Genomic DNA, 24950 nt, shown 5'->3' with positions numbered 1-24950 from the left:
TGCTACAGGGATTGTATTTCTGTTAACCTGAGTAAAAATTATCCTTAAAGGGGACAGAAAAGGTCAGGAGCAGAACACTGACTTTCCAACATTCACAAGGCATGCATACAGTTTATAAGTATTTAGTCTTGAAAGAGAGTCTCTTCTATCATTGTTAATACGAATATTTATGAAGCACCATCAGTAGGCTTAACACAGTTCCTGTCCAATCAGCTTATAATTTAATTAGTCATAAATGCAAATCCTCTAAATTGGGGTAGTTGGTTCTGAAATCGATGCCAACCAATACCATTGTCAGTGGCTCTCTATCTTTTGGCTCTTTCTTTTTCCCTTTTTTCCTTTTTCATGCATTTCACTTATTCGCACACACCCCACGCTCATTTTTTTCTCACTGAAAAGATGTAGAAATCAAGGTGTACCTTTAAAAGAACAAATCTTATGGTCAACACTAAATTTTAAAATCTGTAATATGCTTTGAAGATTAAGAAGATATTTTTTTGAATATTTAAAGATGATCTAACACATATTTATACAGTTTTCAAGTATGAGTTTTGAACCATGAAAACATTCCTCGGATATTTAAACAAACTGATTTCTACATCGAGTTTTCCATCTTTTTCCATTTGATTTTCACACATCTGGATTTCCAATACAGTTTCTGAGAGTGCTCCCTATCTGTCTTGGCTCTTACAGGATTAGAGAATGTACCTTGTTTTGTGCTATATTCTCTCTCGAAAGGCTTCAGCCGTATTACCAGTTGTATTACCATGATCATAGAGGATCACTCACTAATATAGAAAGTGGAAAAAAGTTGGCCCCTAAGAAAACTGACTTTAATAAGCTGCTTTATTAACAACAACAACAAAAAAAGATACACTTCTCTTGACTAAAAACAAACAACTCTTGCACTCACAAACACTTTCATTTTGAAGCACTATGAAAAACAGACGTACAGCAAATTTCTCTATTATTGCTTCCTGTGCCCTTTGCTACATAGCAGAGCCTGTTGCGCTTGCTGAGGCACCGACGTACTAATCTCCAGATAAACGTGTTCCAGTGACGTCACAGGGCCAACAGTCTCATGGAAACTGACTGCACAGCTTCAGAAAAGGATATGCTGCATACCACAATGAGGCAATAAGGAGAAACTTCTTACCACTGTCAATATCAAAGAATGTTTCTCTTAAGCCCTCAAAGCTCTATCTGGCTCTGTGAAGCCACGCATTGATGACTTCTAAGGACCGGGCAGGGAAAAACACAGAATGATGTCTACTCACCATTTCCGTGATGGTTTGACAAGAGAACACTGAAACTGAGAGCAATGGTTTAAAAAAAAAAAAAAAGTCTATGTTTGCTTCAGTGCATTTTTTTCTCTCCACTTTTATTGTAAAGTCAGGGAAAATTAAACATTTATCTGTTCTTATTATTTTTAACAGTTACTATTTCAGGAAGTTATCTTGTCACTGAATACCATAGGAAATCTGCATGTTGATCAGCTTTTAAAATGACCACAATAATCTTTTCCCATTGCTTAATTTTCTTAGGTTTCCTTTTCTGTTTACATAGCCTTTCCCCTATTGATACATATTTTATTCATTTCTGTCTTTCACTATTACAAAGTATGCTTTGAGGAAATTTTTATTTTTATTATTTTTTTAAAGATTTTATTTATTTATTTATTTGTCAGAGAGAGAGAGAGACAGAGCGAGAGAGCACAAGCAGGGCAAGCAGCAGGCAGGGGGAGAAGCAGGCTCCCCGCTGAGCAAGGAGCCGGACGCAGGACTCGATCCCAGGACCCCAGGATCATGACCTGAGCCAAAGGCAGCCACTTAACCAAGACTGAGCCACCCAGGTATCTCTGGGGAAATTTTTAATTAAAACTTTCTATTTTTCTTCTTATGCCAAGAGGAAAGCTTATAAGAGAAAATATGGAAAAGCAAAAATGTGAAAATATTTAGAAGTGTCTGCAATCCTACTTTGAAATAATCACCTAATAATTCGGTGGTGTGTGTTTGTAAGTGTGTTCATACAGGATGCTTTACTCTCTGAGTACAAGCATATATGGTAAGTGAACAAATTTACATATATGTAAATAAACAAATGCATCAACTTATAAAATTTAGATGGTACTAAACATACTTTCTATGAAGTGTTGATTTTTAATCCTGTGAGGCTTCTGAAGTATCTGAAACAGTATCCACTTTCTAGCAATATATTCAGAGTTTGCATTTTTTAACCACCAAAGGAAAGTATATTACAGTAGGCAAAGAAAAGGTAACTTGAGGGGCGCCTGGGTGGCTCAGTCGTTAAGCGTCTGCCTTTGGCTCAGGTCATGATCCCAGGGTCCTGGGATCGAGCCCCAGGTCGGGCTCCCTGCTCGGCGGGAAGCCTGCTTCTCCCTCTCCCGCTCCCCCTGCTTGTGTTCCCTCTCTCGCTGTCTCTCTCCCTCTGTCAAAGAAATAAAAATCTTTAAAAAAAAAAGAAAGAAAAGGTAACTTGAAATTATCCTCCTAACATTTGAGAGAACTTCATAGATGAGGCTTGATGTACTTAATTTAAATGAGATAAAGTGAAATCTAACTTGAAATATTCAAGTATTTTTCACAAAGTAGAATCCAAACCCTTCTTATTCCTTCAAAAATGTTACAAGGTTAATGAGTTAAGGTGTCTCCCAACTGAAAGGAATAATATTATGGTCTTGCTTCTAAATTTTATATAATTCCTTCTGTTTTGATTCTTCTGTCACAGACATTTAATTAGTAAGAGTCACTGCAGCAAGGGGTTTGTCTATAATTTAATTGAGTCACCCATTTCTGAGTCATCAACTTCTGATTTGCTTTAAAATCAAAAGCAAGATCAATCACCACGGGCTAGGAACTCAAAAGAATAAACCAATTATATCCTTCTTTGATGCACCCCTAACTTCATTTGAACCTTCTATTTTGCTAACAAAAGTCAGAGTTCTATTCCTTAAAAGGCATTTCCTAAGTAAGCATCCTTCTGGTATATCTGAAACACCAAGTCCTCAATTCATCTTTTGTTATCAGTTAACCATCAACCACCATCCAGTCAGAGTCAATAATATTAACTGTGTACTTAAAGGTAAGCAAAACTGTAAAGAGAAAACAGAAGACCCCTGAAAACAGGAGTTTGTAATCTAATAGAGGAATAGTGATTAACTGACATATTTAAGAACACATACACATGTGCCAGGAAATAAATTCCTACTTAGTAACATCACTTACATGTGATTAAAGCTTATTTAAAGCAGATTAAGGGAGCAGTTACAGACTTTATTAAAGAGAAGGGTCTGGTTTGGGGAATGAATTTGATGACTTCAAGCTGGGAAGAATAGTTAATAGAATGCATGATAGAATCAGGATATAAAAAGAGCTTAATGGCCCCAAAGTAACAATATGGAGTTAAATAGGGACACATTTCGAAGTCCTGCCCTTTAGTTAGAACAAAATCATCTAATTGAGCAGCTACTAATGGGGAAGGGGATGGTTGCTAAGCTGAGTGTGTTTAGTGAAATGTATGTCACATGGGACAACAAGAGGATGTGGTAGCCAAAGAGCTGACATGATTTAAAGTCACATTCACTGATAAGGTCCAGGAATAGGTAATAAAATAAAAGATGGTCTTTCTGAGGCTCTGAGATACTTGGGTTACATTTGAAATAATTTGCTCATTTGTGGTCCACAAATTGAAAAGAAAAAGTGCCGTAAGATAGGAGATAATCTAAAGGGGAGTCACTAGGATACAGAAAGGATAGTATAAGGCTTTTTTTTTAACTTAAGGAATAGAACCTAGTGGGGACAGGCCTGATGATTAAAGACACAAAAGAATGTCGAGTAAAAGCTGCATTTCATTTGCCTTGTGCGTCTCCAAGCTTCAGAAACAGGAGCATCGCTACTTGGAAGCTTCATGGAGGCAGAAGTAGATTCAAGGAAAGCAAGAACAAGGCAACAGCACAGAGCTGGCTGACAACATGTAATACAAAGTGCCTGGGAGGAAGGTGAGTTCCCTGAGTGAGCACGGACAGGAGCATCAAGCACTGGCCTTTGGAAGATCAAGTGCTAGCTTGCATTCGCTCTGAGCCAGAGGGTGCTGGCTGCTTCCTGCAACCTGAAAATTCTGATTCAACAAGAAGTTTGTACTCTTCTTTCTTATCCTTTGTGTTTTCTATTTACCTTCCGCTAAACCAGTTAAATGTCTACACCCTTCAACTTACGCTGTTACATCTTTAAAAATATGTCAGCCAATTTAAGGTTTTGAAATCTAAACCAGAAGCGTCCAGAAGGTTTGCTAGTGTCTCAGAAAGCCCAACACTACCGACTTCCGTGTACCTATCTCCAGAGCTCTAAGATACTAAGCTCCCCTTGATGAAAACAACTTCTCAAAATATGATATGCTAGAGCACTGAATTCAGAATAATGTGAGATCATGTGCACTTGCCAAGATCTAAACTTAGTGGCAAGATTCATCATCAGAGTTTCAGGTACAGCCTCAGTGCGTCCTTTTTACACTTAATGTGCCCATGGATCGCCTGGGATCTTGTTAAACTGCAAACTGTGACCTGTTAGGTCAGGGGTGGGGTCCCAGGATGTACATTTCTACCCATTTCCCAGGTGCTGTTCAGGCTTCTGGTTCATGGGCCACACTTTGAGTAGCAAGGTAAGGCACGTTTATTGTGAAATACCATTGCAGAATGTCTATTATTATACCAGTAATTACCTCCACATTTGTTTTCCGTATACATTAACATTTCTATTGACACAGATCATAGACTTTCCATTCTCCTTCCTTTGAAAATTAAAATAAATGCTATCGTGAAACAATAAGAATCAGACACCCAGTTCTTTTTTCCCAGGTACTTAAGAGGATGACTACAGGAAACCATTGACTTGGTCTCTACAGTCGGATTACTTCAAACTACCAACAGACAATTCCATCAAGATTAATGACCAATTGTTGCACTGAATTAGCAGTCTGATTTTATTTTTATTTATTTAGTATGTGAGAGACAGTCTATGATAATAAAATAATTACAATAGCTTCCCCCCAGCACTTAATTTATCGTAGCAACAATTCAGAGTCAGATATTGTCTGAAATGCCTTTGTAGTGCTATGAACAGTTGATTGATAATCATGTTAATAAATAGTCCCAAGGGACTCAAGTCTGATGGGTCCCCGAATTGTTTGCTTTAGACCAAGTTTTAAGATATCTTTTCTTTTAATGCTGTGCAAATCAAATAATCCTGAATTTTTCCATATATTCCCCAGAAAATATGAAAAAGTGACCATGTTATTTAAGACAGGATGTTTACTTCCTTACAGAAAAATCAGAATATCATCTTCTGAGTTTTGAGCTTTTATCTTAAATATATGGTCACTGGGGGAAGCTGGGATATTCTGGAATGGTAATTGCTCTCTTGATGTTGATATTCAGGATCTCCTTGTGCAGCTCCATTGTTTTGGACTGAGAGAGTTTGGCTTCCTGTTCTCTCTCTGAAGTGTTCCTTCCCCTCCCTTACCTCCTTCAAGTCTTTACACAATGTCAACGTGGTAGGCTACTCTATCTAACATTGCATTCCCTCCTGATACATCCCTGACTTATTTTTCTCCTTAGTACTTATTACTATCCAAAATATAATACACTTTACTTATTTTTCTTGCAAATTGTCTGTCTTCCTCTCCATTAGTTTTCTATTGCTGGTATGACAAATTACCACAAATACAGTGGTCTAACAATGAAAATTTATTATTTTATAGTTCTGTAGGTTGAAAGTCTAACACTCACTGGCCTAAAATCAAGACGTTGGCAGGACTGCACTCCTTTCTGGAGGCTCTAGGGAAAATCTGTGTCTTTTCTTTTGCCAGATTCTAGAGGTCACCCACACTCCTTGGCTCATGGGCCCCTTCCTCCATCCTCAAAGCCAGCGACACTGCATCCTTCTGACCTTCTGGTGTCATCACATCTTTTTCTTTCACTGTTACAAAAGAGTTTGTGCTTGTAAAGACTCAAGTGATTGGACTGGGCCCACCAGAATAACCCAGGACAATCTACATCTCAAGGTCTCAATCACATCTGCAGAGTCTCCTTTTCCATGTAAGACAACACATCCACAGGATCTGTCCATCAGGCAGTGAAATCTTTGTGGGGGCCATTATTCTGCCTACCGTACCCCCCACTGCAATGCAAGCTCCATGAGGTCATGACAATTTGTTTTGTTGTATCCTAAGCACTTAGAACAGCATCTTGCACATAGTATGTGCTCAATAAATCTTTTTTCAATGAATGCATGAATGAAATCCAGATTTCGTTGACAATGGGCACATATTTGAAGTGCTCTGCTAGAACACAGGCCTCCAGCTGCATTTGAAGAGTGTATCCCTTGAATTGAAGAGGCCTTATTAGCCCTCATTTGAAAAACAAGGTGAGCACTTTGTCCAATTCACAGAGTCAATATGATTTACACTGAAATGGTTTGAATATTCTTAAAGAGATGTAAAGGACTGCCAGTATACTTTTTAAGTTGGTCTTAGTGTCCTTACCTAAAATATAAATTTCTGCAAGCTCAAAATATCAGCAATCCTGGTCAGAGGTTCTCTTTCCAGCTTTGGGAAGCCTCATCCAAGAGGCTAAAAAAGATACTTGGGAAGACCTTACAGTGCGACTGTAACCTTCTTTGATCTCTCTTCCTGCTAGATAAGCCATCCTGAGGGCCACGCCCCCAGACCAAGTGCAGTGTACCTGGACCACCTTAGGAGGGGTGGGAGAGCAGGAGGTTATAGGGTATCTCCAAACCTCAGTCTACTCCAGGCTTTTGACCAATTTGGGCATATCAGTGAATTTCTCCAAGGCTCCTGTCCCTTACAGTCTATCATTCTCAGTCACATGTTACTAAAAGATGCTGGCAAATACAAAGGTACACTATCAACCTTATGTTTTATTTCCTTAAGACAGAACTAGGACATGATTTGTCCAACACACTGGCTTCAGGTAACACCAGTATCCAACCAATAACAGACTAAAGTTAATAACATGCCAGCAAATACTGGTAGAACTTTTTTGCTGATTTTTTCAAAAAGAACAGGTGGAACTCTTTCCATTTATTTGTAGAATACCTATGCAAAGAAATGAGTCTCTCTGACTTTATTGTCAGAGATTTCATTAAGTTAAAAAAAATCCAATATGCCTTTAAAAAATAGAGGTTGCCTGGAACTCACATGCTTATATTTACTAGAAGAGTGAAAATCAAAATGTTTAAGATAGAAACTTCTGTTGTTTCAAAAAAAAATCTGTGATGCTAAGATTAGAAAACATTTATTTTTTCTCCAGGATTGATGTAATTAAACATACTAAAGTAGGCCAAAACAGCAACAACAGCAAAACAGTCTTTTTTTTTTTTTAAGATTTATTTATTTATTTTAGAGAGAAAAAGAGCACAAGCATAAGCAGGGGGAAGGGCAAAAGGAGAGGGAGAGACAGAATCAGACTCCCTGTTGAGCCTGACATGGGGCTTGATCTGAAGACCCGGAGATCACGACCTGAGCCAAAACTAAGAGTTGGATGCTTAACTGACTGAGCCACCCAGGCGCCCCCAACAGCAAAAAGATCTTAATATAAACATGGTTTACTTCTGTGGGTCTATGACTATATACAGATATCTCCAAACTTTAGGATGTTTGGTGACAATCAGGCTAATCACTGTTAGTCAACGGGTATATGCATTGTAGTTAAAGCTCAACTGCTAAATGGTTAAAATAATCCAGTCATTCTCGAAATGGGGTCACTAGACCAGAGCCACCTGGGACTTGTTGGATGAACACACCTGGGGGCTCACCACAGACCTACAGGATCAGGAACTTTAGGGAAGGGGTCCACAGTGTGTGTTTCATTAGCCCGTCCCCACCATTTGGATGCTCACTCAGGTCGGAGAAACCCTTGGCTGAAGTCACAATGAATGCCTTTTTATTTTATTCTAAAATGTTGTGTCTTACTGTTTGACACAGTAGTCTTGTTTGATGGTATGTGCAGAAAAGTAAAACTGCTTGTTAAACGGTGAAAATTGGAATAAACCATTAGCTGTTTGGGCTAAATTCTATCTAAATCGTGTGGGCAGATTATTTTGAAAGCTGAATATTTGAATCTGCTGAAAATATGATAGCACCTCCCACAATCCAAATCTAACAGTCTCATTTACTCTTCAACAGTTAACAAAAATTGCTCATGCAAAAAAGCATTATATATTATATCAAGAAATTCTTTTTGGATATTAATAGAAATCTGGCATATTTTATTAGCATTCCTCTCTCGTTCTTTAGACATATTTTCCAGATTGATTTTCTCTCTCAACAAAAATCTAGGGGTGAAACATGAAAAAGCAAAACCAAACAAATAAACAAAATCCTATTTATATACAACCCTATTTTAAAATCTTCAGAGTCTTAAAAAATACGGGTATTTTCCTTTGTGAGTTAAAATAAGCACAAAACACATATATTGTGGTGTTTTTTGTTTTTTAAGGATTTAATTAACTAATTAATTAATTAGAGAGTGTGAGCAGAGGGAGGGGCAGAGGGAGAGGGAAAGAGAGCATCCCAAGCAGATTCTCTGCCCCCAAGTGCAGAGCCCCACTCGGGGCTTGATCCCACGATGCTGAGATAAATGACCTGAGCCGAAGAAATCAAGAGTGCGTCGCTTAGCCCACTGAGCCACCCAGGCGCCCCACAAACCACATATATTGTATTGTCTATCGTTCTATTTGAGTAACCAAAAGTGGCATTTTAGTTACATAACATTTGCTATAATAAAGGTGGAGCCGACCTGCTGAGAGAACCCAGAGCGCATAGCAGCTAATTCTTTCTGGAGAACCAGGGACAGCGGCCCAGAAGAGGCACTATTGAGCTGTTGGATGATGAGTTTCCAAGGTACAGAATGGGACTGAAGACTTTTTCCACAAAACGTGCGTGCACAAGAACACCCCGTCATGAAGTAGTGGGGTGAATCTGTCAGCGGTAGAGTTGGGCCAAGCTGGACTTCATGTGAGTTAAGGGTTTTTTTTTTTGAAGGCAGCAAGCGGAGAGCCAATGAGAGTTTCTAGGCAGTGAATTTACGTAACACAATCTCTTGTTAGAGATTTGGGTTCTGAGCTCTGGACTGAATCTCACAGAATGTTGTCAGAGAATCCTGGCAACTTCTAACCTGACCAAAGACCAGGCCAGTGCAGGAGCGATGGAGATACAGGCAAGAACTTGAGAGGCATTTGAGCTGGGTGTGAATGTGATGGCCAGGAGAGGGGGGGCAAGGAGGAATTTTAAGCTTCTTATTAAGCATTTCTTAATATTAGGTGTGATGCTTATTTTTGCATTTGTTTTTCATGCAAATGGTTGAAAGCTAAATAGGGCTTTTATGCTCAGATTGCAACTGGGAGGAGGGCGGAGTCCTCCTCTCATGTGTCCAGCTGGTTCAAATGATCGCTCTTCAAAATGACAGGAACAGGTGGAAAGTAGTAACACTGGGAGGCACAGCAGGTGTGGGGGAAGCATTACTTAACCAAGCACTTCCATGAGTGGAGCTTAGTGAGTCTTTGAAGTGGTGGAGTCCCTGGGGGCAGGGGCTGGTTAAATGTGCTGTCTCCTGAGGCATTTCCCCTGAAACTCTCCTGTCATTAGTCCAGGTATCTGGCCTGGGCATGAGATTTTTTAAAAGTTCCCCAAATGATTTAAGGTGGGTGAGAAATATTGCTTGAAAATATAAGTGAAGGCTTTTTCAGTTAGATAATGTAGCTTTAAATTTTCATTCTGTTGATTTGCCTAATAATCTGTTGTGATGCTAATGAAACAAGAGTGTCATATATTGACCTCCTAGCGATGATGTAAAAGCAAATAGGATAATATGTGTGAAAGTACATTGAGCTGGTCTTTGTTTAGGGCCTATTATCAGCACCAGTGTTTCAAAAATTTCTTATGGGAGGTAAATACTTACATAAATCATTGGGAAAAATACAACAAAAGACCATACTTTCTTCACTTTTATCTTTAACACATAGACTATAAACTTTTCATAAACACTATCTGCCACAGCTTATAATAAATATGTCCTTTTTACTGACATAAGATGAGTGGATATATTTTTAAAAGGCATCAGAGAGGCTATAAATGCAAACTGAATATTAACACTCATCTTTGGGGGGTTTCACTTTTCTTTATAAAATCTTATAAATGACAGATCCCACAGATCCTATATTATCCTAACCTTGCATTGTCTGGGGCTGGGTTGTGCTGAAGAAACTCATCTCTTACAAGCCTTAAAGAACAGTGACCAAAACATACCAGCATGATAATCTGGGCAAAGATGTAACTACAATGCTCTTAAATAATTCAAATGCCTAAAACAAGGAATGGAAATATTTTTTTTAGGGTGCTGAGGGAAATATGATTTTAAAAATTATTTGAAGAAAGAAGCCATAGAGAAAAAACAGAAAACAATGTTGGGCGTCCAAGAAGAGAAGAAAAGAGAAGAGAAGAGAAGAGAAGAGAAGAGAAGAGAAGAGAAGAGAAGAGAAGAGAAGAGAAAAGAGAAATGTAAGAGGCAATGTCAAAATACAGGGCTCAGTGGATTATATTTTAAAAATAATAAGGATGCAAAACAAAAGAATAGATCATGGTTTCTGGATGCGGAAATTGGAGTAATAGCAAGTACATTTTAAAATTTTTATCTGTAATCTGTGATTAGAAAAGATAGTTCTTACCTACTCAAAGCTTTTCAACATGAATATTGGTACTTCCCAGGTCAGGATCCAATTCAGATCTCTCAACCCTGTGTATTTATAATATTTAACTCCTCCCACTTCTTCAACTCTCTTAGATTTCAGCTTATATGGCTTATTTCTAAAGATTTTATCCACTTATTCCACTTGCAGTCTTTTAAAAAAGAATTTTTGGGAGCCTGGGTGGCTCAGTTGGTTAAGCAACTGCCTTCGGCTCAGGTCATGATCCTGGAGTCCTGGGATCGAGTCCCGCATTGGGCTCCCTGCTCAGCAGGGAGTCTGCTCCTCCCTCTGACTCCCCCCTCTCGTGCTCTCTCTATCTATCTCATTCTCTCTCTCAAAATAAATAAATAAAATCTTTAAAAAAAGAATTAAAAAAGAATTTTCTTTTCTTTTTGGTATGAGATTTACCATGTACCTACTGCAGTGAATGACGTTATGAAAAAAGACACATAATTCTGTAGTTCTGTATTCTCTGTAAATTAGCTCATCTAATTTGTTTACCACCACAAATCTGGGACATCCTATATGACGTAGGATCTCAGTTCTAAATATAATACTGCTCCATATATGACGTCCAATATATAGTTAGTATATGAACCACTGTTAGGTTGCAATAATTATCCACCCCCCAATTTAAACAAGCTTATCCTGAATTTGCAGAAGATTTAACATAGTTTATTGAATAGTTAAGTGTATATGTGTGTGTGTGTATATGTGCGCGCACACACACACACACACACACACACACATATTTTATTGAATGGCTAAAGACAAAGTCATGATAGAACATGAGGATGAACACCGTCCTGGCTGGAATAAAGCTTTTGTTAGTGAGAATAAGGGTTCTAATGACCTGAATTATGACAAAGAGCTCAGGAAAAGAAAATGGGCCTGCAGAAGACACACTTTAACAGTTTTGACCAGCTCCCAACCTGTCCAGCTTTAATCTACATTATGTATGAGCAGGAATTTTGTATTTCAAATAGAATTATTAATCAGAAAATTAATTATGAATCAGAAGAGGTTTACATGTAGTACATCACAAGAGTAGGCTTAATTGTCTACTTAATAGACTAAAGTAATGCAGGTGTTAAAAAGAATTTATCATCAGAAATACTTCCTACGCGCTTCCCTACTTTTTCTAATTTGGTTACTTGCAAATGGTAAGATTTTACTATTCTAAATTTTGTTGAGGACACTTGCTCTCATTATTCTGCAGGCTAGCAGAAATTTATGTGTTTTTGTATTAATTTGTGTGACAGGGCGCCTGGGTGGCTCAGTCGTTAAGCGTCTGCCTTTGGCTCAGGTCACGATCCCAGGGTCCTGGGATCGAGCCTCACATCGGGCTCCTTGCTCATCGGGAAGCCTGCTTCTCCCTCTCCCCCTCTCCCTGCTTGTATTCCTTCTCTCGCTGTGTCTCTCTCTGTCAAATAAATAAATAAAATCTTTAAAAAAAAATTTGTGTGACAACTTGTGGTTTCTCAAAAATAGCTTCAAAAGTTCCATCATTATGGAGAGAATTTTGGGTAAAAATTTAGAGTAATTAATAATTTATATGAGTTTTTTTTAAGTTTTTGACAGCCATTACTTGTACATGCAATTACTCAGTAAATAAGAGGCCCTCAAAGTCTTTTTCGACATGACAAAGCTTCTAACATTCAAATTTAAATATTTTATGTGAAAATGCACTGCTATATCATTATAAAACTAAGGACAGTTGTGTGATAACTGTAATTCCTCTTTCTCAAAATAAGAACATTTGTCTTGCTCTTTAGCTGTTATATTCACCCGTTCGTTTTCTAGTGTTGCTCACACCAAGCAACAAATCTATAGCAGAAGTATTTACAGTTTACTCTTAGAGGGAAATGATCTGTGATGTAAATGAGGATAGGCATATTTAAATTGGGCTGAGACCATTCCAGTTCTCTCCTATCTTCCACCGTTGAAATAAAATACCAACTGAAAGGTAATATATGTGGTTGGTTGGTAAGCATGTTTCACTGAGTAAACCAAACTGCTTCCTAGGATGTCTTGCAGAAAAATACCTCACTCTAAAATTCACTTAGCACTTAAAACTGGCAGCTAAAGTAGTGCCAAATCACTATGGGAGCAATCAAGGACATAAAGAAAGTTCTTTGGTTTAAGCTTCTCCATGATAAAGCATGGAAAGCATTTAGGAGGACGGAGCGGCCTAAGAGAGGAGCCCAGATTACTTGTGTTCCAGGCCTACATTGCATTTCCAACAGTTTGTCATGGGCAACCACAGAATACTCAGACTCAGCATGTCCATATGGAAGTGTCATTTCACTCTAGAACCTGTGAGCTCTCCTGTGCCCTTGGCTCAGTGAATAGCCCACAAGCTGATCGGGGTGTCTGCTTCCCCATCACGTCCACACCTAATCAATCACCAGGTCCAGTGAATCTGCTTCCTGACTAGCTAATTTCTCAATCTTTTTATTCCTCTGCATCCTCACTTTGCTGCTGATCCAAGTGATGAATACTTGTCTGAATTATTACAACAGTGTCTCTACTGGTCTCCTTTCCTCCAGCACCATGCTTCCCCAATTCAGTCTCTACAGAGTGCAGCCCAAACCTACAACCTCAAAGGCTTTCCATTTTGTTGGATTAAAGTCCTGAATCCTTAGCATAGTTAGCAAGGCCTTTTCCCCCTCCCCCCCCCTTCCTTGTGTTCTTTGCCAGCTTCATCTCTCTCTCTCTCCAGAACCTGTGTAGTCACCACCTGCCCCCGTCTCCACCAGACGGGGCTATGGTCAGCCACTTGAGAGCTCTAAGAACTCACTGCCTTAGTGCTTTGCATATGCTCTTCTCAGTCTGCCCTTGCTTCGTCTGGCTAGTTTCTACTCAGCCTGGAAATTCTAGCACATCTTCCACGAACTCTCTCTTCCTGACCACCCCACCCCCTTGCCCGTGCCTCAAGTCTAGGAGGGCTGCTCTCATAGCATCTGCCTCATCTGAAAGTACTAGACTTCAGTTATTGCTTGTTTACTCATGTAGCTTTACCTTTGGATCTTTGTCTTCACAAGGACCATGGCTGTGTCTGTCTTGCTCATTTGTCCAACCCTGTGCATCATGGCAGATGTTCCACAGACACTTGTGAAATGAACAAATCCGAATGGAGTTATGTACAAAGGCTTGAGAGTTCAGATGTCTGTTGATGCCCTTAGCTATCTGGTCAAAGTACTACAGGAAATAGTACGTGATAATTAGCGGTCCGCTTTTAAAAAGTTACCTCCCTGCTACAAAGTTTCACCACCCTGCCCCCTCTCCCCCCAATGCCCTCCCAAATCCAATAACTGGCTAGATTTAAATCTATTTGACTTCTCTCAGACTTGGTAAGAACTGTAGCAACCATTGTTATATTTAAGAAAATTAAATTACTAATATCGGTCTACCCATTTCTCCAAGAAAATGAAATTATTTCTCTACAGAATTAAAACACCATTTCCTTGAACTTGATGAAGCAGCCAATTTTCTATTGTGTTTCCTGCCTCAAAAAAGAATATGTGTCTAGACATAATATTAGTGAAGTTTTTCATGAGATACACTTTCCACTAGAACAAACTCCATTATTCCCACACAATGACATAAATAGCTCACTGTACCTTTTTGCTTCTTAATTAAAAAAAAAGTGAAAGAAATTCTAACTCCTATCTCCAAACATAGAATTCTGCTTAAAAAACAAAGCAACAACAAAAAACCCACTCTGGATTATATATGGTTTCTCCAACTTTCTAAGTATTACCATAACTGATCTTGAGAGGTGCTGAACAAGTTTGCCTTGTGGTATTCATTGTAGTAACAACTGTCAGACTTTAGCACACCTCAGAATCTCCTGCGGGTTTTTTTTAAAACACAGGTTTCTGGGCACATGCCTTAGACCTGAGACGGAACCAGAAAATTTGCCTCTCTAACAAGTTTCCAAGTGACACCTATACAGCTGGCCTGGAGACCACACTTGGAGATGGAAATTACACAATCAACTCTCCTTTCCCTTTTTTTAAAATATTTGGTCATCGGTGTCTAAACCAGTTTTGCTGCCTAAAAATGTGAAACATGTACTCAGTGCTGAAACTTAACAGCACAAGGGCACATCACTTTCTTAAAAAGAAGCCTCTTTCTGCAAGCTTAAAAAATGCAATGGAAAAACAGCCTGAAGAAGGGACGTTTTACCTTCAACCACAAACATGTTTTGCCTCTGTTCTGATTTCTTTGTTCCGGTGCCAAGCTGGCACAAGGAACAGGTGCCATGGGTTTACTATGATGATAGTATAGCCCTTGTAAGCCCCGGAACAAGGAGGGTCCACACATAAGCTCCTGCCAAGGAAGTTCTAGTTCCTTCTCTTGCTACCTAGATGGTGCTGCTCATTCTGAGTTCTCAGTGCCACAAAGGAAGGGGAAGATTTTCTTTTGATCCTGTCACACCCTCCCCCATTTATACCATTTTATAGCCTTAACTTATAGAAGCAATCTTAATCTTCTTTAAACGAGAGAACTAATTGTAAAGTCCACCAACAAAGTGGCACTTTAGAATCTCTGCTGCAAAGACTTTCCATTACCCCTGTTTCTCTGCACAATCACTGGCTGAGAAGAGCACGTTGAAAACCCTATCTTGAGCTGAGCTTGTTAGAAGGGTTATTTTTGTCTTACAGCTTTTGTATTTTAATCTTCTTAGAATTTCTTAGGAAGTTCTAATTCTCATCAGTTCTGGCATAAGCTGAGTCAAATAAAGGGTCTCAGAATTTCAAGAGCGATGCCCTTAGTAAGGACTGCTGAAGAAACCAGGCACACCATGCTGGGACCATTACAAGGCACTATGCCAGTTCCCATTCTTCTCAAAGGTTCTTGCAGACTGGGGACCTTTGCCTTGTTCACCGCTATATCCCTATGTTTTAAAATAATGCCCCCAAAATATAAAGGACTCAATACATAATATTTATTGCCTGACTGGCTCTCGCTATAAGCTTTACAGGTGGCACACAATAAAAATGAAGGAACTGTAGCATTACACTGAAATTCATGAATTAAATGTTACCAAAACTGAGATTGCTCCTACAAATGAAAAAAATGAACCAGAAGATAGGTTGTGTTTTATTTGTTTTTTAGAGAGGGAGAGAGAGATGGGGATGGGCAGAGGGAAAGGGAGAGGGAGAGAGAGAGAATCTTAAGCAGGTTCCACGCCCAGCACAGAGCCTGATGCCTGGCTTCATCTCACAACCCTGAGATCATGACCTGAGCCGCAATCAGGAGTCGTACACTTAACCAACTGAGCCACCCAGGTGCCCCAAAGATACCTTATTAGAATATAACCTCCTCTACCCCCCAGTCTACAAATATATCCATCACCAGACTTAGGGGCAAATGTTCAACATAAATACACATTTACATTTCAGGACTTAAATCCCTGGTTCTGTATTCGGGAATTACCCAAACTAGTAACACTTTCCCCCTACCCACTTTAAATTGTCTATCACTTTATAAATGGAAAGGAATTCCCCATGGGACACCCCCCCCACACACACACACACCCTTTATATAGGGAACACAGTTTTGGCTAAATCCTTTTCAATTGTGTAGGAAGAGCATATATTTAGTAGGTAGACAAATGTGACGGCCATTTCTCTTTAACACCAATGGTTTCCTCAAGGTTGCTTCCCCATTTTATAGTTATATCAGTTTATCTATCTTTTTTATTTTTTAAAATATTTTATTTATTTATTTGACAGAGAGAGACACAGTGAGAGAGGGAACACAAGCAGGGAGAATGGGAGAGGGAGAAGCAGGCTTCCCAATGAGCAGGAAGCCCGATGTGGGGCTCGATCCCAGGACCCTGGGATCATGACCTGAGCCAAAGGCAGATGCTTAACGACTGAGCCACCCAGGCGCCCCTCAGTTTATCTATCTTTACAGCCCCTTCTGTTGCAGCTACCTACTCTCTAGACTCAGCCTATCTGCTCATGAAAGAATCCAGCCAGGGAGGAATCCATTACAAGAACTTTAGGTGCAACTAAGTCATGCCTCTCAGATATGGCCCTAGAGGTCAGCCTTGACTGCTGGCTCCTCAGTAATCTACTCTTCCACCCACATTACTCATCCCCTGAGGTCTGTTTCACGGACACTAGACCCTGCGTCAAATGCCCAAATTAGGAGGGCCTTGCACCGTGAGGCTTTATTGCCCTTTCTAGCTTTGGATCTCCTGTAACCCAATACCTCCTAATCCAAGCCAGACTCTCTTGGGCCCTTTGGATACTCTTCCTCTAATGAGTCATAAGCCAGTTCTCCCAAGTCCCTTCTAGCACCTAAGTTCGATTTTTTTTTCTTCCAGGTTCTCATTTCTTTCCCAGTTCCTGTTGCTGAAATACCACTGAACCCCTCAGGGGCACCCCAAATCCTGGCAAGGTACAGTGTTGCTGTCTTAAGTTCATTTTCAGGGCTGAAGGCATAGCAATGACTAGTCAGCACCCAACAAGCACCCTGGACAGACAGGACAGAAATTGGGGTGGAAGGAGGCCAGAGATAAGGCCCTAGGTGCTAACACATATTTCCACAGAATAATACAATTGGTGAATTCTCATCTCCAGCAAGGACCAAATCGATGTACTATTTTAGCACTCCCGCAAGAATTCTCCTACGTCATTTCTGCAGAGTTTTATTTTATGGAAACGTTCCATGCTTTTTAACATACTATATCATCTCCTCATGCCAAGTAGTTTCACATTTTAAGAATTATAAAATGTACTCATCAAAAATTTTTGGCACCCCATGTGCTGTGTATTACATGCTTAGATATGCTTAAAAATCCTGAACAAATCTCTTTTGAGGTTCTATTTAAACTACAACCACCAGCACAGCAAAGTATGATAGAAACACAGAACGACTCACAGAAGACTAGCACCTGCCCCACAGGTACCATACTTTGAAATTTTGTTGAAATACTTTGAAAATCAGCTGTGCAGTATATAAGAACAAAGGCAAGCTAGCATATTTCCTTCTTCTGCACAACATTAAAGCCTCAGAAATGAAATGTCCAAACCTCTTCTAGAAATAAAAATCAATAGAGAAGAGCAGCCCAGAAAGCATTAATGCAATCAGTCTGCATGCTGCCAGCTAATTTACAATCCATGACAAGCAGAGCCAAGTGAGAGTTATTTACGTTTGTTCTTCTGGTATAATAGGAAGGATGAGAGTGAACAGGACCTGCTGAATCAGATCATGTTTGACTGAGGAGTGACAGAGGAGTTTTCTTCAATTAATTGCCAGCTGCATAACTTGAGCTAATACCAGCTGGGCTTTCGTCATGAAGTGACACAAAAATAAATTACTCTGTACTTGGGTGCTGGCTGTGATGCAGTTAATTCATCCATCCAAAGTTGGAGGAGGGGGAGGGGCAGTGGTGATGCTACCTGAATTTTATGAGCGTATTTTGGCAACTGTTTTAACAATGCTGAGTTCATATTAATTATCAAAGTGTCCAAATGTATCCATTTAGGCTCAAATTTGGATGAAGAGATTCTTAGAAGGGATGAACCAAAGAGGAGAGAAGTGGCCCGGTCAAGGTCATGTTGATTTCTTTCACCATTAGTGAAATCCATATTCACATTCAAGTCACATGGTCAAGGGCTAGAAAAGGCAAAAAGGGTTTTATTAAGGGATATCCTTATGGGGGAATCCTGAGGAGGGGAAAAGTGATGACTCCAGTGACGTAAAGAGATCCAGTATAAGGTTTAAAGAAGTCAAACGTCTGCTGGTACATTCAGAAGAGATTAACAGGCCCAGCTGCTGGGACTTTTCGAGCGAGGTGACTGTCCTGGTGGTCACAAGTCCATGTGTCTTCTGGCTGCCTCGCCACATTCCCGTCTGTCTGGATGGAAGAGTGCCCACCCACAAGCCAGACCTTTTCATTACGGGAAAGTTTCCGAGGTTCCATGTGTCAGGCAAACTTCGCTTACCCATCACTTCATGTAAACACCTCTTCTATGGAGATTTCTTACAGAAAAACCCACTTGAAAACGTCTAACCAAAGAAATGAAGGTCAGAAAACCAGAAGCTACATGGGAATCTAGGTATGGAATATACAGACATGAAAGAAGCTCTCCAAATGAGGAAGCAGTAGCAGCTTGACCTCTGAATTCTTTGCTGTCTGTTTGCTCCATCGGTTTTCAAAACTGTAGCCCTGGATATATAAACACAGTTCTAAACATTCACAGGCCTGCGGCATTTCAGCTTCACAACGGGGGTGTGCAGACCATAAATTCTGTGGTGGGAGGAGGGGAGGTCCAGAAATGGCCTGGCACTGGTCAGCATCCTTCACCAAAGAAAACTGGGCACAAGCAAGAGGTCACTGGCAGCCCACTCCTGGGTTTTCTCATTCACTGAAGTAGGATCCCAAGGATTGAATTACCCAGTTGACGCTAGTTCTACCCATGCCAGGGGGCAAGAGTGAGAAGACCGCCCAAGGCCATAGCTGTTTTGGATTTCGGCAGAACTGTTTGGTCTCGAGTGTGGTCATGAACACTCCCATTCTGACACGGAGTTTAGAGAAGGACTCGGGGACAACCCGCCCAGGGTTTGACTCTAACTGTCAGCAGGAGAGAAAAACCTAATTTGTGCGACTGATGAGAAATAGTCTTTGCTCCTGGCGACACAGAACGGAAAGGGCAAGACAAGAAAACCAACGCTGTTAGTTACATTCAGAGCAATGGAGAGCAATGCCTACAACCACCTGGCACCCTGTTCCATTAGCGGTTGGTTAGTCGGGGAGACTCTAAGCCATTAACTGAAAACTATCTTCACAGTGAGTCCTGGGGGAGGTGAGCTGTTAGCAAGCTGAATTAACAACTCCTTTTTCAACTGCCACATGTAATGGCAATGGACGCCCTAAGGGTAACTCCCTTCCAAGCCAGCGATTTTTAGCAAGAATATCGGGGAAATTTCTAGGTATGAGTATCGCATGACATCGTTTCCCAAACATTAGCTTACCTCTTTCTTGTAACGTGAAACACTTTAGTTTTAATTTTCTAGCTCCCTCTACCTCACAACCAAATGTATAACTGGAAACAGAAAATTCTGATCATTCCTGTTTAAGAACTTTGTTTTGCTTCTGTAATCTTTATACAGAGCAGACGGAGATTCTTTTTCTGGAATAATACCTATACTTGGGATAAATGATACATACGGATGTATTAACAGACTCTCTGACTGAAACACAAACATATAGAGTTCATGAGACATGAATATACTCATCGCTTTCATTCAGGGCCTGATTATCTAATCAGTGATTCATTTTCTTCCCCATTTTTCCCCTTTGATGTTCTCTTTATCAAAAAAAGAAGTGAAAGAAATGGAAACTGCAAAAGGCATGTCCCTGGTTTGATGTTGGATAATATTTATACATTTTGTCTTTAAACCTAACAACCTCCTGAGGGTAATATCCACTTACATGGAGATCAAGAGAAGCTCAGTGGCAGAGAGATGCGCCAAAACATCACTTCCTCCAAGGCTTACTTGATGGAATAACCTGATTTAAGAGATGCTCAGACACTTTTGCTTTATCCTATCATTCTTTTCAGAAGCTCTCCATTTACTTATCTTCCTTTTTAAACTGTGATTTCCTTGAAGATAGGACCTGCATCTTACTCAGCTTTTTACCCACAGAGCCCTGAACGGTGCCTGGCCCCTGGTAGGCCATCACATATGCCAGGAATAAGTGTAAGCCATGCAGCCCATAGGCAACAACACTGGATTTTCAATCTAGAAACGTCTGATTCCAACACCTACCAAGTAAAACCCACTGGAGTTTATCAGTTAATATTTGGCAGGAGAATAGGTATTGAGAAGAGTTTATCCAGTTTTATTCTGGATCGTTTACAACCAAAAAGTTCTCAAGACATAAATGTTGACAGAATTTGTGTGACCAGGTTAGCTGTGTTTGCTGAAACCATAGACAACTGGAAACTAAAGATTCAGAAAAGAGTCAGCTTCAAGGAAGGAACAGGAGTCTTCATTGAACATATGAATGAGCACGCACTTTGTTAAAATGTAGGTTGGCTTTTCCCCTGGATTACAGGGAAAATACTCCAACATCAATTTTACTTTGGAGAACTATATTCAGTAAAACCCTAAGTGTTCTCTGCATGAAAAATTCTAGTTTTTCCTTACTATACAAATTCACAATGTAAATATAATCACAATGGCATGTCCTTTCTCAGCATCATTTAAAAACACAAACCTTTGAAGAACAAGGATTTTGGCCAACTAAGTAAAACAGCTTTAAATCCCGTGAAAAGAAATTGCAGACACAAAACCTGAGAAGGATTTTCAGAGGTAGCTTCACTGATGGAGCATTATACCAGATTATATCTGCTTCCTTTCCAAACTCTGGGTCTCCCTCCTCCTGCCTGACTTGTAACTGATGTTAATAATACAAACATACTTACACTAAAAAGATGAACGATAGGTAGAAAACAGTTGTTTGGCTTAAAATGTAACCAATGTAACTAGGAGAAGGCCACCTTCACTTCAGTAATAGGCACAGTAGATACCTTGCCCTGGGCCCATGATACTATTAGAAACCCATGAAAATGTTTTCACTTCTTTAAAAAAAAAATTGAACATAATCCAGGTTATATTTGTTTTATACCAATGTAGTCGTAAAGTATAATTTTTAGTATTTTTTTAATGGAAGAAGAGGCCCACAAAGCCCAAGTGAATAGAACCCACAAAAGTCAAAATATGTTCCCCAGCTAGGCTACTTTTAATCTTAATAAATTTGTTATGGCATTATTATTTGTTGGAATTATTTCAGCCATTTATTTCTTCTCTCCACCATAAAAACCAACCCCTCAAAAAACAATGGAAATTCTTATTTACCGGATTGGATATGGACAGGATTTTAATGGATATCAGCCACAAATTCAATTCATCTGTGCCATGAAAGATTTCTTAGGATTTCCTAAGAAGGCCTTCCCTTTCCCTATCTCACATCTTGTACCTGGAAGGCAACAATTTAGAAATAATCCCAATTTCAGAGGAATAAATAAAGATGAACTGCGAGAGCACTGTACCTTATTTTTTGTGGTTATTACAATGCATCTCTGCATACTTGTCATGCATCCTCCCTTTCCTCTGTTCTGTTAGAGAATCACACTCCAAAGGATGGGGTGGACCTCTGTGATGGGATACACAGAGGCCTGGTCAGTCACATGACTGATTCAAGCCTGGCACTTAATCCATTTCAAGTCAGCTCTGAGTCTCCTCTGGACTCATTGCAAAATATATGCTCTCATGCCACTGGAATTTCTCCAGGAAGAATTACACCTGGTGTTGCCTCAGCTCTCTTCACCACCACATGGGGAAAGCCTGAGAAAGACCGTAATGCAGAGGGACAGAGAAAGACAGAGATTGATATCCTCATCACATCTCAAGAGCACCTGGAACAAGCCCTGCACCCATGAAAATCAGCTGCACTCCTTGGATTTCCCAGTTTCAAGATCCCATAAACTGCCTTTCTATTTGCTGAAATCAGTTTAAATTTAGTTTCTATTGCTTGCAAATAATGGGGGGGAAAACTCTGATGAATATACTATTTCACCACATGGATCATTTTTTCAGTATTAAGGAATGTAATAGAAATCCTGATGAGATGCAAATCTACTCAGCTTAGCCCTCTCTTTGCTGCCTTTGTATTTGGTTGACAATAAGAGAATACAATTGTTTGTTGTTGCACCATTGGGGCAAATTCATTAACTCATTCATAAATCCAGCAGATGCTCACTGCACACCTATTATGTGTCAGGTAACCAATGAAGATTCATAATTTAACAGAACACACAAATGGTCTCCTTTCATAAAGTTTACAATCTTATGGAAAGGAGTCAACACGTAAAGAGAGAGACCACATATAGATGAGGGATAGCTATATGTGGTAGAGAGAAAAGTAATGCAGGAAAGAGAATAAAGAGTGTCTGGGTTTGATGATGGGTTTTGTTTTGTTGTTGTTAAGATTTTATTTTATTTATTTGAGAGAGAGAGTGAGAGACCACAAGAGGGGGTAGGTTCAGAGGGAGAAGCAGGCTCCTTACTGAGCAGGGAGCCCGATGCGGGACTCAATCCCGGGACTCCGGGATCATGACCTGAGCCGAAGGCAGTCGCTTAACCAACTGAGCCACCCAGGCACCCCTGTTTTGTTGGTTTTTAAATAGTCAGGGAAGGTCTCATTAAGGAATTGATACTTGAGCAAAGACCTAAAGAAAGGGAGTTAGTTCTTCACTCAGGAAGGTATGGGTCCTGGAACAAAATATAGTAAGATTCAACTCAGTAGGGTGGATGGCAAATTTTCCTTACAGGAGTTGACCTATTTACGCAAGAGAGAGACTCCCATTGATGGCCCACTAGAAACTTTCGCTGCGAGCTCTCTGAGGGAAACCAGCGTATTTGTTTTATTTCACTGGGCAAACACAAGTATGGGTTAGGGATGACTGTATGTTCCATGAATCATTGTTATTTTCAGTGTGCACTTTCAGGCGTAAAGGCTGTGATGTGAATTGCTGACTAATTTTATAAAGCACCTGGGGCTCCTCAGGGCAAAGGCACTATGTCAATACCAACATTAAACAAATAGCAATAATTGGCCAAATCCTCGGGTGGTGTAAGGCAAATAAAATATGTTCCCTCTTGGAAGCTCATGACGTCTGCCAGGTTTACCACTCCGCAACCTGGATTAAGCAAGAAAGAGGCAAAGGATTTTTAGAGAGCCACTTTTGCTACCATTGTAACTGGCTTCCAAACAACCGCTGTGAAATGTTGAGTATTTAACAGCAAATTAAAACTGAGTATGTTTTTTATTTCACTATCACAATAAGGTACTGAATAACCACTTGAAATATTAGGCCTTTTCATTTTCCAGGCAATTTCACTATTAGTCAGAAATAAGAATAGAGCAATATTCATTAGATAAAAGCAGAACCAATTTCCAAGCTCCAATTTTTAGAGCACATACAAATCTCTACTTAGCAAAAGCACTTTTTAAAGCATTGCATCTCTTACAATTTCTCATTATGAATTTTGATTAAAGAAAATTTCCAAAACCAAGAACAGCTGGTAGGGTTCTAAATTATAGATGAAACTCTAAAAATGTATATAACATATTAACAAGATGTCTTTGTGTTTCTAAGAATTCTATAAGGAAACGTACCTAATTTTAGTACAATTCTTTACTCACTCTACCCTACTCCACACAAAAATAGGCATGCATAAATGAGAAAAGGCAATATATATGTATATACAATTTATAAAGAAATTATCAGGATTTGAATTTTAACTTAACAAGGGATAGCTCAGAATAACTTGATTTTACTTTAACTCTGAAGTTCAATGGGAAAAAAAAGCCTGATCATTTTCTCAAAGTTATTAAACTATCATTGCTCTTAGAATTATGAGACAATTTTTTTCTGAAGGATTTTAGGATTAATCTAGTATGACTTTTATTTCACAGATGAAGAGACTAAATCTCAGAAGGGTCACCTCTGTAGGAATATAAAAATCAATTATCATACCTTGAGCCATAGCTACTGTTAGTATTTTGGGATGTCCTTCCAGATGTTTTCCGGCGATTTATTATATATAGTTCTTTTTTTTTTTTTAAGCTGTCTCTCATTTTACATGTTGTTTTTATATTGTTTTCATTTAACATACCATGAATATCCACCATGCTAAAAATTCTCCTTGTACATCAGTATTCCATCACATGTATCTACTTTGATAAACTAATCCTCATTACTGGACAGGTATTAGAGTAATTTGCAATTTTCAACTATAATATACAAAGATGTAGCTAAACTTTTTTATACACTCTTAATTATTTCCTTAGGATAAATTCTTAAAACAGAAATCACTCTTTCACAGAGTATGGATTTCTTTTTTTTTTTTAGGTTTTTGGTAATTATTATTGAATTGCCTTTTAGAAAGGCTAATCAAATTTTCACTTTCACTGCTAGGGAATAAGAATGTCCCAACCTGAATCAATATTTGGTTTTATCTGGATTTGTTTTTTAATCTTTAACATTTTCATTAGACAAACTGCCCCCCCATTGTTGTTGTTGTTATTTTAAGATTTTATTTATTTATTTGAGAGAGAGAGAGAGCATGGGTGCA

The 24950-nt window shown here is 39.3% G+C and overlaps 1 protein-coding gene across 8 annotated transcripts in view; it reads right to left on the bottom strand.

Moving 5' to 3' along the window:
* PDE4D (phosphodiesterase 4D) overlaps window positions 1–24950 on the bottom strand; it is a 1488864-nt gene that overhangs the window by 493191 nt on the left and 970723 nt on the right. Inside the window, exon 1 of one of the 8 annotated variants that reach the window (XM_073905435.1) lies at window positions 13803–13885. The exons of the other annotated variants lie outside the window; for them this stretch is intronic. Coding sequence (XP_073761536.1) covers window positions 13803–13873 — 71 coding nt within the window. The 5' untranslated portion in view covers window positions 13874–13885. Of the gene's footprint in view, window positions 1–13802; window positions 13886–24950 lie in introns of those variants that run through there. 8 annotated transcript variants of the gene reach the window in all.

Source organism: Callorhinus ursinus, unplaced genomic scaffold (genome assembly GCF_003265705.2).
Source record: "Callorhinus ursinus isolate GAN/ISIS: 27379988/994484 unplaced genomic scaffold, GSC_fseal_2.0 scaffold23, whole genome shotgun sequence".
In the NCBI taxonomy this organism is placed as follows: domain Eukaryota; kingdom Metazoa; phylum Chordata; class Mammalia; order Carnivora; family Otariidae; genus Callorhinus; species Callorhinus ursinus.
The sequence above is the reverse complement of the archived record's forward strand: the minus strand, read 5'-3'. Positions and strand labels throughout refer to the sequence as shown.